The sequence below is a fragment of the Cyprinodon tularosa genome, unplaced genomic scaffold, assembly GCF_016077235.1.
Source record: "Cyprinodon tularosa strain WSP-4 unplaced genomic scaffold, ASM1607723v1 ctg1, whole genome shotgun sequence".
NCBI classification, from domain to species: domain Eukaryota; kingdom Metazoa; phylum Chordata; class Actinopteri; order Cyprinodontiformes; family Cyprinodontidae; genus Cyprinodon; species Cyprinodon tularosa.
Window position 1 is genome coordinate 332,461 of NW_024037781.1, and position 17,071 is coordinate 349,531.

A 17,071-nucleotide genomic window follows, 5' to 3' on the forward strand; every position below is an offset into this window, starting at 1 on the left:
GGCCAGCCTACCCACTGAACATTCAATTCAATTCAGTTTATTTATATGGCGCCATTTCACAACACACGTCATCTCAAAGCACTTTACAATTCACCAGATCATACAGTCAAAATGGTTCAAAGTTTTCTATCTAAGGAAAACCAGTTGATTGCATCGACTCATTGACTCTGATGCAATCCCTCACACTAAGCATGCTTGTAGCGACAGTGGAGAGGAATAACTTCCTTTTAACAGGAAGAAACCTCCAGCAAAACCAGGCTCAGTGTTGTGAATGTGTCAGACTTGTTCAAAAAACAGGTGGTTAAATGTCATCTAGCCCATACATGCTATTCACAGAGGCCAAGAGTTATACGCTATAATTTTGGTTTATTCATTTGCCATTTGCTAAATCTTCAAAGATTTTGTTAAGTAAAGAAAAAAAATGCCAATACTATTTTTTTTTTTACTTAATTTTAATTTTTCCATATTTTCTGCAACGTAAAAAAATAAACATTTGAAATGCTGCTATTTCTGTTTTAAATAAATTTTGCATTCTTTGAAAACTAACCTGGATCTGAATAAAAGCTGTGATACGGATCCTGAGTTTTACTCACTTTCCTAAACTTAACTGTATGTGTGCAAAAAGATACAAATTCCTACTTATAACAACAGGCTCATTAAGCTGTATGGAGATGAATGACCTGCACATTATATAAAGAAACAAAGTGGTAGTGTAGTGTAGTTTATAATAAGCAAAACTATAGACACTGGTAGTTAACCAGGGAGAGTATTGGCCTAGTGGTTAGAGCAGTGTGCTTGTGCTTTTAGAAGGTTGCAAATACCCGGTTTAATCCCCACAGCCTCCACTCTTGGTGCCTGAGCAAGACCCTTAACCCCACACTGCTCCCCAGGTGCCACACCATGGCAGCCCACTGCTCCCCAATGGGATGGGTTAAATGCCGAGGTGAATTTCTCCTATGTGAGATCAATAAAGTTATATACATTAATGAATAGTTATTTTTCAGAAAATAGACCAAGACAATATTTACTTTAGTTACTTTGTTGGACAAAACATTTGTTTTTGTTGTGGTACCACACCTGTTTTAAATTGTTTGGGCATTTTTAGTTATTGCACTATTGGTGTTTAAGTTGAAATCCTTTTCAAGCAGAGCAGATTTTAGTATAAATAAAATTTTTAAATTAAATATTGGATAAGCATTTTAACTGAATGAGAACCTACTACAGTTGTTAAAAGGTTGGTTCCAGCATGTTTTAATACGGGGTTCTATTAAAAGGAAATTATTTGCCTTTATTACAAAATAATGGTCAGAACAAATATGTTTGACTTTAAATAATCAGCCTATTTGCATTTACATAAGCTGCTAACACAATATTAAGACTGTGGAAATTCAAAGTCCAAGCAAGTATATTTTGTACCCTCAACCTGCTTCCCAACCCAGCACCACACAATCTATTGGCTTCATTCTCCACAACAACAATAATCTTAATTTATATTGAATTATGATAGCAACTGAGTTTTCCGTTTGCCTTGCAAGCTAAATAAATTGTCACAAGATTTGTGAATTTACAAACTTCCAAAAATATATTTTGCCAAAAGCCAATAGATGATTAGCATTGATACACCAATTAAATGTTTCTGACCAATCAAATGCAGTGATGTGTACGACATCAATGCATCAACCAGAGGTGGAAGGCTGAAGCAAAAAAGAACATGGCTGTGCTTGTTTTACCTGGAATACAGTCTATGTCTTCTAGAAAAATGAAATTTCATTTTCTTATTGACCAATTTGCCAATAGAAAAAAATCCTGCCCACTGGCTTTGGTAAGAGTTTGATTCATCATTAAACTTTTTTTTTAAAAATTCAAGAATGTGATACTTCACAGCTTGATGTGGGAGGCAGGTACCCAATCAACTGGAAGAATTGTACTGAAAGTACCTTCCTTTGCAAACATTTATGGCTTTCTAGATAGATATGTGTAATTCAATTTGAATTCTACGGCATCAATCTGCCTGGTTGGTATTCTGTTCCAGGCAAGATACTAACAAATTCCAACCTTTTCACAGAACCAAACTTGAAAACTAATGAAACTATCCTTTTAAGAAGCACTTTATCTGGAAAAACAACCTGCGGTCACCACAAAGCCCCAACATCTGAGCTGGAAGGAGAAAGTATCATCTGAAACAGGGGTGTCAAAGGGGTTCCAGAAAGGGCCGTGTGGCTGCAGGTTTTCTTTCCAACCAAGCAATAGCACAACACACTCCAGGCATCTCATCAAGTGAGTCCATTCTGAACATGATGATGTGCTATTGCTTGTTTGGAAAGAAAACCTGCAGCTACAGGGCCATTTCTGGAACCACTTCGACACCTCTGATCGAAACAAACCTCAAGCTTTAAATAGGTTACTTTGTCCAGCAATAATGCATTTTCTCCATGAGAAACACAAGATCTTGGAGCTTTGGTGTAAACAGAGAGATCTCTAAGTGCAGCCTCATATGTCTGACAGACACGCAGATTCCATTAACAAGTTTTCTTAGCACGATCCAAGCCATTCATTAGGCATCAATCAAAGGATGATGTGTGATGATTAAATGAGAAGTGCTAATGCTAAGCACATGTACAACAGGCCATTTCAGTCTGACACCTGGAGTAGGGTAAAATGGGTAGAAGGAGGATGTCAATCTTTGTTGATGCTTGGAACAAGATGGTGCTAACTTGCTAATCTATTAAACATATATATAAAAAAAAAGTTGTTTGCAGCTTTCAACCTGGCTTTTGGAAATAACAAATTTGGCTTATTTATTACAGCGGTTTAGTTTTAAATGGTAAAACTCATACAGTACTACTTGTACCATAAACCAAAATGTAAAAGTGAAAAAAAAAATTTTTTTCGATTAATTTTATAACTATGGCTATAGCTATTGAAAAACCCAAATTTCAGATTCTCAGAAATTTGAAAAGTATGTCTAGATAAGGTGCAGAGCAAGTTTCGTCAATGCCAGTCAAAGAGATCCAGTGTCCTGCACCTTTTTGTGCCCCTTTTTAGCACAACCGCACCACTTTTACCAGGAGTGTCCCAATCCGATATTTATATCAGATATTAGTCCAAATCAGTTGGAAAATTAATATTGGTATCAGCCTGCCTCTAAAATGTCAGATATAAAAAAAAAAAAAAAAACTTATTGAAACACTTTACTTCTATTTACATTTAAAATTTGTATGACTCTTTGGTACCAGTAAATAAGAAGTTAGTTTTTCCTCATACTTGATGTGTGTTTGAGAAATGTCACTTGATTCAGCCTTTTCTATCATTCCACACTATAAATAATGTAATAAAAGTATGTATGATTAAAGCTGATATCCTATTGTGCTCCTCAGTGTGCAGTCAAGAGCTCAATCCAAAATGGACAAATTGGTAAGGAGACCAGAGCCAAAGTGGAAGAGCATCAGCGGTCAACATAAGTGTTGTCTGAATAGTGCTGGCATTAAAGAAAGGGATAAAAAAAATGAATAAAGTTGGATATTTATCAATAGTTAATTTAATACAGGGACCCCCTTACGTTCCTATTTGGCGCTGAAGAGTTGCGCGGTTGCCCACAAGCCTTTGTGTGACAGAACATATAGACACAGCCCCCTTCTCCAAATTTAACAAAGACTTAAAACTTTGTTGAACTTTATAGAGTATCTTAACGGTGATGCTGAATTCAAAAGTCTTTCATAATGCAAGGCAGCATTGACAACCTTTATATCAATAATTAAGAATAATTAAGAAGCTTAAAGCTGTTTAGACCTAATCTCTATAGCCTTTACTTTATTAGATCATACATTAAGAAACCCTAGGTAACTCAGAATTCCAGTGTTGAACTCAAGTGAACTCAGAAAATAGAAGTGACCTACATGAGGAAGTTCTATTCAGGCAAAAAACAAACAAGGTAAACACATCAAAACAGCAACTCAGCCATAAAGTGGTAGGTTGTAAACTGACAGAGCTGGGTCAGCGGATGCTGAAGCATGTAGTGCAATGAGGTTGCCATCTTTCTTCATAGTCAATCAACACAAACCTCCAAATTTCTGTTGGCCTTCAGACTGGCTAGAGAACAGTGCACAGAAAAGTTCATGAATTGGTTTCAATGGTCAAGCAACTGCCTCCAAGCCACACATCACTAAAAGCAATGTAAAGCAATGGATGCAGTGGGGTAAAGGACGCCACCACTGGACTCCAGAGCAGAGGAGACATGTTTTCTGGACTAATCTTGCTTCTTCATTTGTAAATCTGATGGACGGTAGTTGCCCCTGGCCTTGGTCCCTTAGTTCCATTGAAAGGAACTCTCAATCCCATAATCTTTTTGGTTTCTAGGTACAGTATAGGCCAAGGGCTGGAGGGAATGTGGCCCACGAACAGCGTATCTCATCTCTACTTTTCAGATGATGTGGTTCTGCTGGCTCCCTGCTGCCAAGAGCTAAAGCATGCACTGGGGCGGTTCGAAGATGAGTGTGATGCGGCTGGGATGAGAATTAGCTCCTCCAACCAGAAAAAAGGTGGCTTGTCTCCTTCAGGATGGAGGAGAGTTCCCGCCTCAAGTGAAGGAATCTACCATCTTCGGGTCCTATTCAAAAGTCAGGGAATAATGAAGTGTGAGATCGTCAACTGCTGCTATAATGTGCACGCTGTACTTGTTTGTTATGGTAGAGAGACTTTAGCAAAAAGGCAAAGCTGTGGATTTAACAGTGGGTCTACATTCCTATCCTCTCCTATGATCCTGAAATCTGGATCCTTACCTGAGAGATAGGGTGAGGAGCTCAGTTTTTCGGGAGAGGATCGGAGTAGAGTGCTTCTCCTTTACATCGAGAGGATTCCGCTAAGGTGGCTCAGACATCTTTTTCTGATGCCGCCTGGAAGCCTCCCTCAGGAGGTGTTCCAATCACGTCCTGCTGGGTGGCGGCCTAGAGGACGACACAGGACACAATGGAGCATGTCTGTCTCTTGGCTGGCCTGTGACCGCGGAAGCTGGAGACGCCTGCCTCCAAGCCATGGATGCAAATAAAATACAAAGTCTGCTGAGAGGGACGACTGGGAGTCATTGCCAAGACTACTGCTCCTGCAACCCGATCCCAGATGAAGTAAGTAGGAGATGACAAGTACATGTACCTCTGAATGCTTCTGCCTACCATGACATTTTGGACAATTCCATGCTTCCAACTTCATTCGAATAGTTTGGAGCTCCCCCTCCCTTTTCCAACATGACTGTGCACCAGAGCACAAAGCAAGTTCCATAGAGATATGGCTGGCCAAATCTGGTGTGAATGTGTTTTACTGGCCTGCACAGAGTCCTGATCTCAACCTGATTGAACACCTTTGCGATGAATTAGCGCGGAGATTGAGAGTTTTGCCTTCTTGTCCAATGCCGCTGTGTGGTCTCACATTCACTTCTTGAAGAATGGTCAAAATTTCCTATAAACACACTCCTAAACCCTGTGGACAGCCTTCCCGGAAGAGTTGAAGCTGTTCTAGTTGCAAAGGGTGGGCAGACGTAATAACAAACCCCTCTAAATTAGGAATGGGATGTCACTTAAGATAATGTATGAGTCAAGGCATGTGAGCAAAATAGTATTGGGAATATAGCATATATGCTCTTCTGTTTTGGTATATCTGCTCCGTCAGTGCTGTGGAGCTCCAGTAGAGCTGACAGCTTGCTGTGACCTTCTGTGAGCCTAAAACCAACAGACTCTCAGCTGCTGCACAGGAGAAATGCCTTTGATAGAATTAGCCTCCTCTCCTCTCAGGCCTAATGGGGTAAAACACGGGTAAAACAAAATACATCAGAAATTTAGTTAAATCTGTCTATTACATCCAGTCTGTTGACTGGATGTAATAGACAGATCTGTGCCTAAAATTCCTGCAAGTTAAGGTTTTTTCTAAATTTAAGTTCAAAGGACATCATATAGTCAAATTCTAAAAGGCGTAATATCGTGGAAAATAGTTATTCAATAAGTATAAGTGAATAAAATCTTGATTAATATGTGTTCATATTCTTAAAAATTGAGGCACTGCGTAAAATAGGCCCAGTATGACTACAAGTTTCTACACCAGATGACTCTGTTTGTGATTAAATTAAAAGATCTTTCAAATGAGATGAGAAGCTCTCAGAATGCAATATAAACATTAATATTCACTGAAAATGGAGCTTAAGTTGCCAAAGCATTTAATCAGATGGATGCTTAAATAGGTACTGCAGGCAGATGACAACAATGCACAACAGCTGCTAGTTGCACATGGCGCCGAAGGTCTTATCAGGCACAAAAAGGACGACGTAAACACTATCACAACAAAAATTAACATTTGGTTTTTGTTATAGGTATAGCATGTGACTGTTCATCGTAAAGCTTTGTGAAACAGTCAAGCTATCCTTTCAGCACTATGGGGGCCCCACAAGGATCAGTGCTGGGTCCTTCATTACTGTAGTGAAGATTGTATAAATTTTTGATTTTGCTGAGCAGTTTACCATTTGAATCTGCAGATGGTGCAGTTAAATATGTGCATGTTAAAACAGCTAATAGAGTAGCTGGTAAGCTAACAAGTACACTGTATGTCAATCATATCTGACCCTAAAAGTCACTGAATTTTTATTAGATTTAATATAAAACACTGTCTAAAAGACATATTAATATTTTTGGAGTTATTGAATTAAAAGCTCAAACATATATTTGGCCTTTGTTATCAAAAATTAACTTTGAGCTTTTTTGTATCTACGGATTTATTTTGTGACTTGCCGAGAGACTACAGATGCAAATTAGCTTTCGCTTTTCTCTGGTTACAGCTAAATACATTTCATATTTGACTATATCATCAGAGCAATACAAATTATTATTGAATTACTTAATGAAACGTATGTTTAAAGCTTGCCATTTTTGAAAAAATACTTCTACTGTGACAAAAAAAGAGAACAGATATTCTTATTTATCAGATATGACAAAGTTGTGTAGGCAGATGGGTGAATCCAAGACTTAAATAATTATGATCACTGCAAATATGGAAACTTTTACCCAATAAAGCATCACACCATTAATCCTCATCTCTAAACAACTTTACCACAGAGCACTGGGAGAGTTGTCAGTAAAAATGCTGCCACCATAGATGTGCCATATGTTTTCTATTATTCTATTGTTTTCAATAATTTGCCTGATCTGATTTTTTTTTTTTCATAATGATTAAGTTTCTTCACTTTATTTTGGGGTCAAATGTGTTCTTGAAAGAATGCTACATTCTAGAAAAAGCTTAAAATTGGGAATTTACAAAAACAAAGATGCAATTACATTGATCCATGTTTTATGCTGTGCTTCTTGCAGAATTTAACTCATATAGATTGAGAGAGAAGACTGATCCTTCCAGAAAGCAAAGAACGGACGTGTCATCACCTCTGTGTTCCTGTTTGCTCCCGAGACACTAACAGCTGAGTGGACCAGATCAACAAGAACGTGGACTTGACTAATGTGAAGGCTGAACTTATTTATGTATGCAAAAAGACATTGCACACTCAAATAATTGGCACGTTTTCTTGTTTGTTCTTTTTGTTTAAATAAAGTTTTAAAACAAGAGATGTACTTTTGTTGATGGACTTAAGTGAAATTCAGATGACAAACTGTGGTTTTCAAGTTTGTAATTATCTGGACATGTAGAATTTTACTCCATACACAATGACCCCTTTTCCCCCCAAAAATCAGATTCCAACCCATTAGAGAAACACACACATTTAAAAACTGGCTTTTGGTTCAGCATCCTTATGCTGTTGTTCATTTATTATTGTTCTTACATTCATGGTGACGTTAACTGCCTTTTTGTTCTTACTTTTGAGGAATGTCTTCCAAAAAACGTCAAAAAGAATGTCAGACATTTTTTTTACTTGTTATGCAAAGATAAACTAACAGGTTTACCTTCCTGCTTTAAGTATAACACAAGTCTAAGGAGGTCATCTTAGCAGGTCACTTTCCAGCCTCATTATACCTTAATGCTGGAAACAAGTTCATGTTGAATCATCGCCATCAGTAAAGATGTTTTTCTGGGTCAAAGATTGGGAGGTGTTTTTGATCAGGATAGTTTACTCCTTCCCTACCGCTGGGAAAAACAATTTGCTTCAGATTAAAGGTGCCTTCAGACCACATGGTGACTCTGGTAAACGCCCTGGATTCACTCGAATTCATATACAAACCGCGAGGTGAAGCGGCCAGCAGGGAATCCAATGCAGTGAGAGCGTTCACTGCTACTAGATAGAGATGAGGTGTTGCAGCACCTCATGGAGAGAATGGAGCCTTGATTGCTGAAGTTGAAACAAGTGTAACTGTTCTATGAATTCGCAACTCAGGAGCCCATTAGGGACTGGTTGTAGGCTACACCTTTTTTTCGCTTATACATCAAAATCCTGCACTATACCTGTAAGTTTCACCTTTGCTTTTTATGTGAAATGGCGACAGCGAGACCTTGACAGGAAATGACATGGGGTTGCCAAAGGTAACGGTAGGTCCAAAGCAGAGAGTCTGGAAGGCTGATGATTTACTAACTATTAAAAAATCATTTCAGCCACTAAATAAGGTAGACATGCCCACTGTCGTATTCACTTCCAGTACATGGGATGTTGTGCAATAACTATCAGGAAACTGGCGCAGCACTATTATCTGCTGGGATGGTGACGTCATCTAACCTGACTCCGCCAGATGGATTTGCTCCGCATATTCATCTAGAAACCTTCCGTTGAAGTAATTTTGGGAAGGGGCGAAAATACTGGTTAGCTTATTGGCCTATGTTGGTGATAGACGGGCCAAATAAACCAATCAGATCAACGAAGCATATGACGTACTAACAGAGCGACGACGAAAACACAACCACAAGCCAGGCTACTCTTGCCGAAACCAGTCGAGAGAAGAGCAAAAACATCTTTTCCTCTGAGAAATGCCTCCAGAGCAGTGTTTTGCTCTTCTTTCAGTGAAGAAATACTCTGTAATTCCAATAAAACTTGCTTGATAGCCACGCTAACGCTAGTTTTATCGGCTGAAGCCGCCATGTTCTTTAGACTGAACTGTCGCGCTTCTCGTTGCGTCACACCTCAACCCGCCTCAAAGCCAACGCTGATTGGACGTTCGTTTGGTGAACGGCTCCAAATTTTCTTTAACGGAGAGTCCCCAGACTGATTAGCGAGTGAAATCTTGAAAGCTCGCGAGATCAGGAAGGTCTCACGAGGCTAGACGTCATCGGTCGTACTTACAAATTATTCTATCTTAAAAAGCACATCAGCACAAACAATAGTTTTGCTGCACAAACGAAGTAGCACTGAAAAAATAGGCCAGATAAATTTGATTCAATTCGGAGCTTAATGGGGGGGATAGTTGACCTCTGGGTGACCTAAATATAATCTTTGATATCTCTGAAACACCAGCTGTACATATACACTGTAGTCTTTATTTATTTTCATTTTTACAAATGATCATTACACACAAACCAGAAATGCACAAATTTGATTATGCATCCAAGATGTAAACACTGTGCATCTGAAATGCGGAGGGGTGAACTACCGCCTCAGGTCTGAATGCACTATTAGAAATGAGAAGAAAATTCTGTTAGTCTTGGTTTATACGTTTGTGGTGCTAGTACACATGTTTTCATTACTTCAGTATACTAGCAGTTAGTGAAAAATATTTCCTGCAGGCTTAAATAAAAACCACTTTCAGCCAAAATCCACCTGCAGGAAGTAGGGACAGCAGAAAAGTGACAGAAACTCAAAACAGTAATATGAGGTGACTGAGCTAAAGCCTGTTGCAGCAATTCCCCCTTTTCTGTTCAGGTTTCACACAAAGCCGTCAGCTCTCAAAGGTCAACCTGCTCTAGACTGTATTACTAAAAAGAAAAAACCCTGGAATAACAATCACTCTGGGTGAAGTTGATTCTCTTAGTCAGCTGTCAATTGATTCTCCTACAAAATACCTCAACACAGAAGCACCAGAGGTAATTTAATAAACCTTTTGACAAACTGTCTCTCCTTCCAGGATCAATACATAAATAAATACTACATTAGTAAATGGTGCACCGTGCTGTTACAGACAAGATATAATTATTTGGTCAATGTAAAATATTTCTGGCTATTTCCTGATTTGATTTCTGCCTCTCAGATGTGTGTGTCGTGTCGGAGAGCAATCACACAATGAAGTCCTCTTAACAGTAATAGAGCAGCTAGAGAGGCAAGTCTAGCAATGCCAACATGGTTCACCAGCTCGCTGAGAGGCAGGCAGCACCTGACAGATGCCACTTTATGGGCATGCTTCCAGAGGGCTCCAAAGAGCCGCTACATGATGGGAAGCCAAGGGAGCAGGAGGAGAATAGAAAACTGAACCAGAGCTTACTATCATGCTGTCCATCATCTAAATGTTTCACTTAAATGTTTTTGGAAAAAAAGAGTGTTAAACCTGTTAAAAAAAAAAAAAAAAAAAAGCATTTTTAGTGGGGATTGGTGGCCTAGTGGTTAGGGCATAGAACTTGGAATCCTGAGGTTCTGACTTCGAGCCCCACTCCCATGGACTTCCACTCTGGGTCTCTGAGAAACCTCCTATACCCCACGCCGCTCCCCGGGCGCTCTACATTGGCAGCCCACTGCTCCCCAAGGGGATGGGTTAAATGCAGCGGTTAATTTCTCCAATGTAGGATCAATAAAGTTCAATTATTATTATTAAATGACACAATGCAGCACTGGATCTTCTGCAGACATACCTACATTTTATTGATTGCTAAGTTTAATTTCCCTGACCAACCAGGCCTGATCACTTCCATAACTGTGCAATCAAGAAATTACTTAGATAGGACCTTGATGATGGTATGAAATTTGCTGGAAAAAAAGTCCAGCCACAAGTTGCTGTTTATGTTGATTAACCTATTTCGGGTTAGGGACATTTTTAAAGCCTTTGGGACTCTAGCAAAACCAACAGAGAAAACGTTGTTGCAAAGAATAATAAAAAATAAAAAAAATTACCCAGAACAAATACCTTCATGATTCCTTCCTTGTGAATGGGCAAATCCCAAGACTCTGGGAAAACAGCCTGTGGACTGTTGTGGAAGTTGTGCTTCTGGTACCCAAAATACTAACATTTGTGAGAGAAAACTATCAAACATTGTGGATGTAGTTTATGGTTCCTTTGCTGCTTTAGGAACTAGGAGACTGAGTATAATTGATTGAAACAATACACAATAATCTCTAGTGCAAAATAAAAGATACAGAAAATCTGACAATTTTAGTTGGTGAGGTTAATCTTAAGTTTTTCTGGGGTTATGCATAGTACAATAATGCAAAACACACTGTTAAACCCACACCTGAATGGATAATAAAGGAGGTTTGGGAAGGCCTAATCAAAGGCTGGATTTATATATGATTAGGAATTTAGGAGCAAGTCTATTCATGCTCAAAACGGTAATGTGGCTTAATTAAAATAACAAGTGATGAAAATCTCAACAGCAATGTTAAAGGCTCAGGCAGTTTTCAAATCAAATGTTTGGGGTGCAATTAGTTTTTCCCCCCATAGGGGCAAGTTATTTAGGATATCTTTTTTCCAATATATCATCATTTAAACTTATTCTTAGTTTTATGCATTTATTCAGTTCATCTTTGTCTGGAAATAATTTTTTGCATCATGTCAAATATCTGGGTGGGACCAAAAATAAAAGAAATAAAAATAGGCAACAGTACTGTTTTACGTTGGCATTCTTAATTTTTTATTTTTTTTGAATGGGTTCAAGAAATTCAAGTTTAATCATTTAAAATCAAGGTTTATGTTGCCTAGTTCAAAAGAAGAATCAAAGGCATTCATTATGCAGATAAATCTATTTTAAAGAAAATCTATTGAGTTACAGATATTTTTACAAAGCATTTTATCAAATGTATGATAATTTTTCTTCATAATTTACAATCATTTTCCACCCATATAAAACTTGCTTGTATGATAAAAATGAAGCTGTTGAGGTAAACTACAACTCAATAAATAAAAGAGATTAAAACCAGCTGATATTTTAAAAAGTGGTATTTTTCAGATGATGATAGACTAAATGATCTCTCTGAGCGCAGGATCCTGGGCCTTCTGCTGCAGGCCTTCCTGGTTCGGCTCAGTAAGCACCATTCTGCCTCATTAATTGATTCAAATGTGGCCATTAAAAAAGCTGCGACATGTCGAACATTTATTATAGGATTACTGTAGGCAACCCCCCCCCCGTCTTTTTTTAGCACCGCTGAAACAAACAAAAGATGTGCTGTGAATGGCACGTGCTTCAAGCGTCAGTCACCTGTTTCCTAGCAACGGGCACAACAGAAAAAGCACCTGTGGCTCTGAATAGACGCTATGTAACCCTAATTTAGACAAAAATGGTTGGTGAACTGCAGAAATATAGTTACATTTATTAACATAAACTGAGTATTCAACAAATCACGTTAAAAAGATTTTGTTTTGTTTTTTCAATAAGCTTTAAATAAAAAAAATTAATGTTGTAATAAATTCCACATAAAAAAAGAATAAACTCATAAGCCACGTCTGTTACAAGACACTCTAGAGAGAATGGTGTATTTAAAAAAAATCAAAATTAAATATGTTCATCCTCAGTTTTCGCTTTAAAACGAGTAAATTTGGATAATTGCCACCAATGTGCGGGTGTACTCAAATGCGTAAAACGAAAAATAAAGCGCCAATTTCAAAGCATCGTTTTGTCTGATCCATGTTAATAATTCACCTATATTTATTTTTATTTCTCAAGCTTCTTTGCAGTAATAAACATCCTTTGAACTTCATGTAAAATAGTTTTTCTTATAATTTCCAAGATGAAATATCGCAAAACGTGGACGCGTTCAGAGAGATCGCGCTTCATTTTTGGACTCCAAACTCGCTCTTCTGTCGTCTCTCTTCTTTTTTCTAGCTGCACGCTCAAAAGCGATGACAGAGGGAGTAATTTTTTTAGGTCTCGCGCTCCGACGTCACTAGAACCTCGAGCCCCCGCATGCAAATCACGTCCTCGCTCGCGCCTCTCCATTGGCCGCCTCGCGCTCATTTAGCTGCTGTCAGAGCGCGCGGTCCCGGCAAGTTCCAGTAACTTTTCCCTGTAAAGGCGCAGCTTCAGCCAAAGTCCGGTCAAATAAATCCTTCCATTCCCCCTCAGCGCCCGCGGATGACAGGGAGGAGGAAGAGGAGGACTCTGCACTTTTAACGGAGTGGATTTTTCAGACTCTCCTTCCCTCGGTTCCCTTGGTTCTTTGGAGGCTGAATGTTTCTGCTTGTTTGACTCTGTCCCACAAAGACGAGGTGAATGTACAGCATCATGATGGAGACGGACTTGCATTCCCCCGTGGTGCCCCAGACAAACCCATCCAACCCGGGGGGACATGCGGGAGGGGGAGGCGCAGGAAAGGTCCCCCAGGAGAGGATCAAGAGACCCATGAATGCCTTCATGGTGTGGTCCAGGGGCCAGAGGAGGAAAATGGCACAGGAAAACCCTAAGATGCACAACTCTGAGATCAGCAAGCGGCTGGGAGCGGAGTGGAAGGTGATGACCGAGGCGGAGAAGAGACCTTTTATTGATGAGGCCAAGCGGCTCCGGGCCATGCACATGAAGGAACACCCGGACTACAAGTACCGCCCGCGGAGGAAGACCAAGACGCTACTCAAGAAGGACAAGTACTCGCTTGCCGGCGGACTCCTCGGGTCATCGGGTGTGGGGATGGGCGGTGGGCAGCGACTGGAGAGCCCCGGCGCGGGCCACGTGGGGGCCGGTGCGGGCTACGCGTCGCATGTGAACGGATGGGCGAACGGGACATACTCGGGTCAGGTGGCGGCAGCGGCGGCGGCGGCTCACGCCATGATGCAGGAGGCGCAGCTGGCTTACACCCAGCACCCGGGGAGCGGAGCTCACCCGCACCACCCGCATCACCACCACCCGCATCACCACCCGCACAACCCGCAGCCCGTGCACAGGTATGACATGAGCGCTTTGTCTTACAGTCCCATCTCAAACTCTCAGAGCTACATGAGCGCCTCTCCGCCGGGATACGGCGGCATCACCGGCTACACTCACCAGCACCAGAGCTCCGGGGTCTCCCCTGTGTCCGGGGCCATCGGTGGGACTCTGGGCTCTCTCGTGAAATCGGAGCCGAGCGTCAGCCCGCCGGTTTCCACGGCGCGCGCCCCGCCGCCATGCCCGACTGGAGACCTGCGGGACATGATCAGCATGTACCTGCCCACCGGTGAGGCGGCGGGCGGCGACTCCGTGCAAAGCAGACTGCATGTGCTTCACCCGCAGCACTACCAGAGCGGGGGCCCCGCGCCGGTCAACGGGACGGTCCCCCTCACGCACATTTAAAACGTCCACGCGAACTGTGCGCACATCAGACACAACCAAATATTTCCACCCTACAAGCGGGCTTCAGCTGCTCATGGACTGTAAATTATAAGCGGCTCCAGCCAGGAAAATGCAATCACTTAAAAAAAAAAAAAAACTTTTTTATTATTATTATTTTATTATTATTATTATTATCATTATTTTAAATCTACAACTGATCTTTTTTTTATCTGTCCTGGTTTAAAGAAAGCGCCTCAGATTCCCTGTCGCTCTCTGGAGAAGATGCCAACCTTTGACACGATTTAAATTATAATCCCTACATGCTGGCGCAATTTACACCTAATTTTATTCTCCGACATTTCAGGATGTTTTAATGAGGGAAGCGTTTGATAAATGCAGAGCGGTGTGGAGGAAGAAGGGGTGAAAAAAAGTTTCAGGCTGCAGTTTAAAATGATTTCCACTTTTGATGCTTGTAAACATGTGAATCAGTGTAATTTGAATTTGTCCCTGTTGTTGTAAAATCTTGTAAATTGTGAATAAATAGGCCTAGTGAAAGCGCTTTTATGCAACTGTACACACAATTTACAGAAAAATGCTGATCTACATTTTGCAGCTGAAGACGGAGCAGCGCTGAGTTTAATAAATTGTCCAAGAGTTTGTTTGTCTCTTGGAGAAACGCTACATTTTGTGTTATTATTTTTTGATTCACGTTAAAGAAAAAAAAAATGAAACCTTAAATGTAAAGTGATGTTTGCGTTCCTGTTATATATTAAATATTTTAAACGTGATACCAATTTATCTGAAGCCGGATCTATTCCAATTAAAATCAATAAATATATATTTGCGCGGCAGGGGTAAAAATAATTAAGGTTTTAAAAGCAGTATTTTTAAATAAAGTAAAACATTTGATAATTTGGTTAAATGTTTATAAGGCTCATGCTTTTAATAACCATTTAATAATTCAGAAAAAAAATAACTAAAGGTTTTAATAAGGCCTATAGAAATACTGTGTCTGTATTATATTTCCTGTCTCCAGTTTCAAATGTATTTTGTAGCATAATAACTTATTTAAAGCAACATTCCAGAAGATGAATACATGTGATTCAGTTTTTTATGGAAGGTTTAGAAAACCCTACAAATAACTACTTATTTTGCAAAGAAAGCGCACCAATACAATGCATTTATTTTGCTTTTTTATTTCAGCCAAAATGCTTTTTATATACGGATACCCTTTTTTAGAATCAATTTAATTTGAGAGAAAAATTTCTGATCAGATTAAATCTTGTATTATTAATATTTTTCATTTACTCCAACAATGACCAGATGTACTCATCATATGCATCATTGTAAGGATGCTTGAACTCACTTGTTAAAATGGTCCTTTAGGCAAAGCAGAGCATGTTTTCTCCTTTGCTACCTACCTGCAGGACAGTGACCTCTGCAATCCACACCTCAAGAAAAACCCAATCTGACACCAGCATCTGGCGATTGCTGCACATTTTTTTCCCCCAGGTGTTCTAAAGTTTGTTTCGCCTCAAACTTCTTTCCACCTGAGTTCCTTAAATTTCCCAACCTGCTCACCTCCAAATTCTAGCGTTTGCAACTGTGTGTCTAATTGCCACGGCTGTTAAATGATTTCCTTCTTTAAAATTGATGGCTGAATCAGCGGAGGCCCCCGGGGGCAAAGAGAGGGGCATGAATGAAGGGAGAAGGCAAAGGGAGGAGGGGTTTTTTGTGTTCAGGGTGAATGGGGATTAGTCGTGGTGTAAGCCGGGGCAACCGCAGGGTCACAGCTGACAAAAAGCACAGCAAGCAACACCTCTGGTTCTATCAGCGTAATTCCCACTCTGATCTGAACCTGAAAACAAGAGGGCAGGGAAACTGAAAATCCAGTAAAGATGTGTGCAGGGATTTCCTCTAAAGTAGAACTGAAGATATTTCATTAATTCTTTAAACTATTGAAGGCTAATGTTGGATATTCACACTGTGTGGGTCCATAAAAGACAGCAGGAGGCTTGCTAAAAGTGGGATAATCCATCTTCATGCATCAGGAGCAGTCACCTCTAATAATGAGAGAAGTATGGCTAAAAATAACAGTGATTTTTCCTTGCAATCCCAACGATCTGTCTCACTAACTTCAGCTCAATTTTATATTTTACACACAGGTGCATCTAAAAAGAAAAAAAAAAATTTTTAATCATTCACTGATTTAATTTAACGACATGAACATATTGTTCATGCGTTCGCTGATTCATTAGTGCATTCAGTAGCCATGCTCTGAGATCCTGTAAGCATGCATGGCTGCTCCCTGCATTTGCTATCCACTGTCAATGTTTTCTTTGATTTGTTAATAAATGGTTTGTTTGGATGTAATTGAGACTTGTGGAACTTTTGTTTTCTTTTTTTTTTTTAGTTCCATCTTTTAAATGGAAGAGAAAGCAACCTTGCTCTTAAAAACAACATTGGGGATCGGTTAGTATGATGTCAAAACAGCCGGTCAGCCTTCAAAAACCTGCATTAGTCGATTTCTGCTTTGGACCTGATAAAAAACACCCGAAAAACACAAAATTAAGCCCGAAATGACCTTTGACTGTATAGACATTTTTACTGGACTTCATGCAGCTTGGTTTCTGTACCTCTCCTATTTTCTCCTGACTTGGAGATCTTCATTTCTAAATGCAAACTGTAGGTTTATATATATATATATATATATATATAT

At 39.8% G+C, this 17,071-nt stretch overlaps 1 protein-coding gene across 1 annotated transcript; it reads left to right on the forward strand.

The window, feature by feature from the left end:
• The first annotated feature begins 13,005 nt into the window (after positions 1-13,005).
• Positions 13,006-16,725, forward strand: sox1b (SRY-box transcription factor 1b). The gene has a single exon (XM_038308002.1). It carries the CDS (start codon positions 13,324-13,326, stop codon positions 14,371-14,373), a length of 1,050 nt encoding a protein of 349 aa, XP_038163930.1. The 5' UTR covers positions 13,006-13,323; the 3' UTR covers positions 14,374-16,725.
• Positions 16,726-17,071: the final 346 nt, after the last annotated feature.

Coding starts and splice junctions, on each gene's coding strand:
- sox1b (XM_038308002.1), top strand. CDS start 13,324: ATGTACAGCATCATGATGGAGACGGACTTGCATTCCCCCGTGGTGCCC.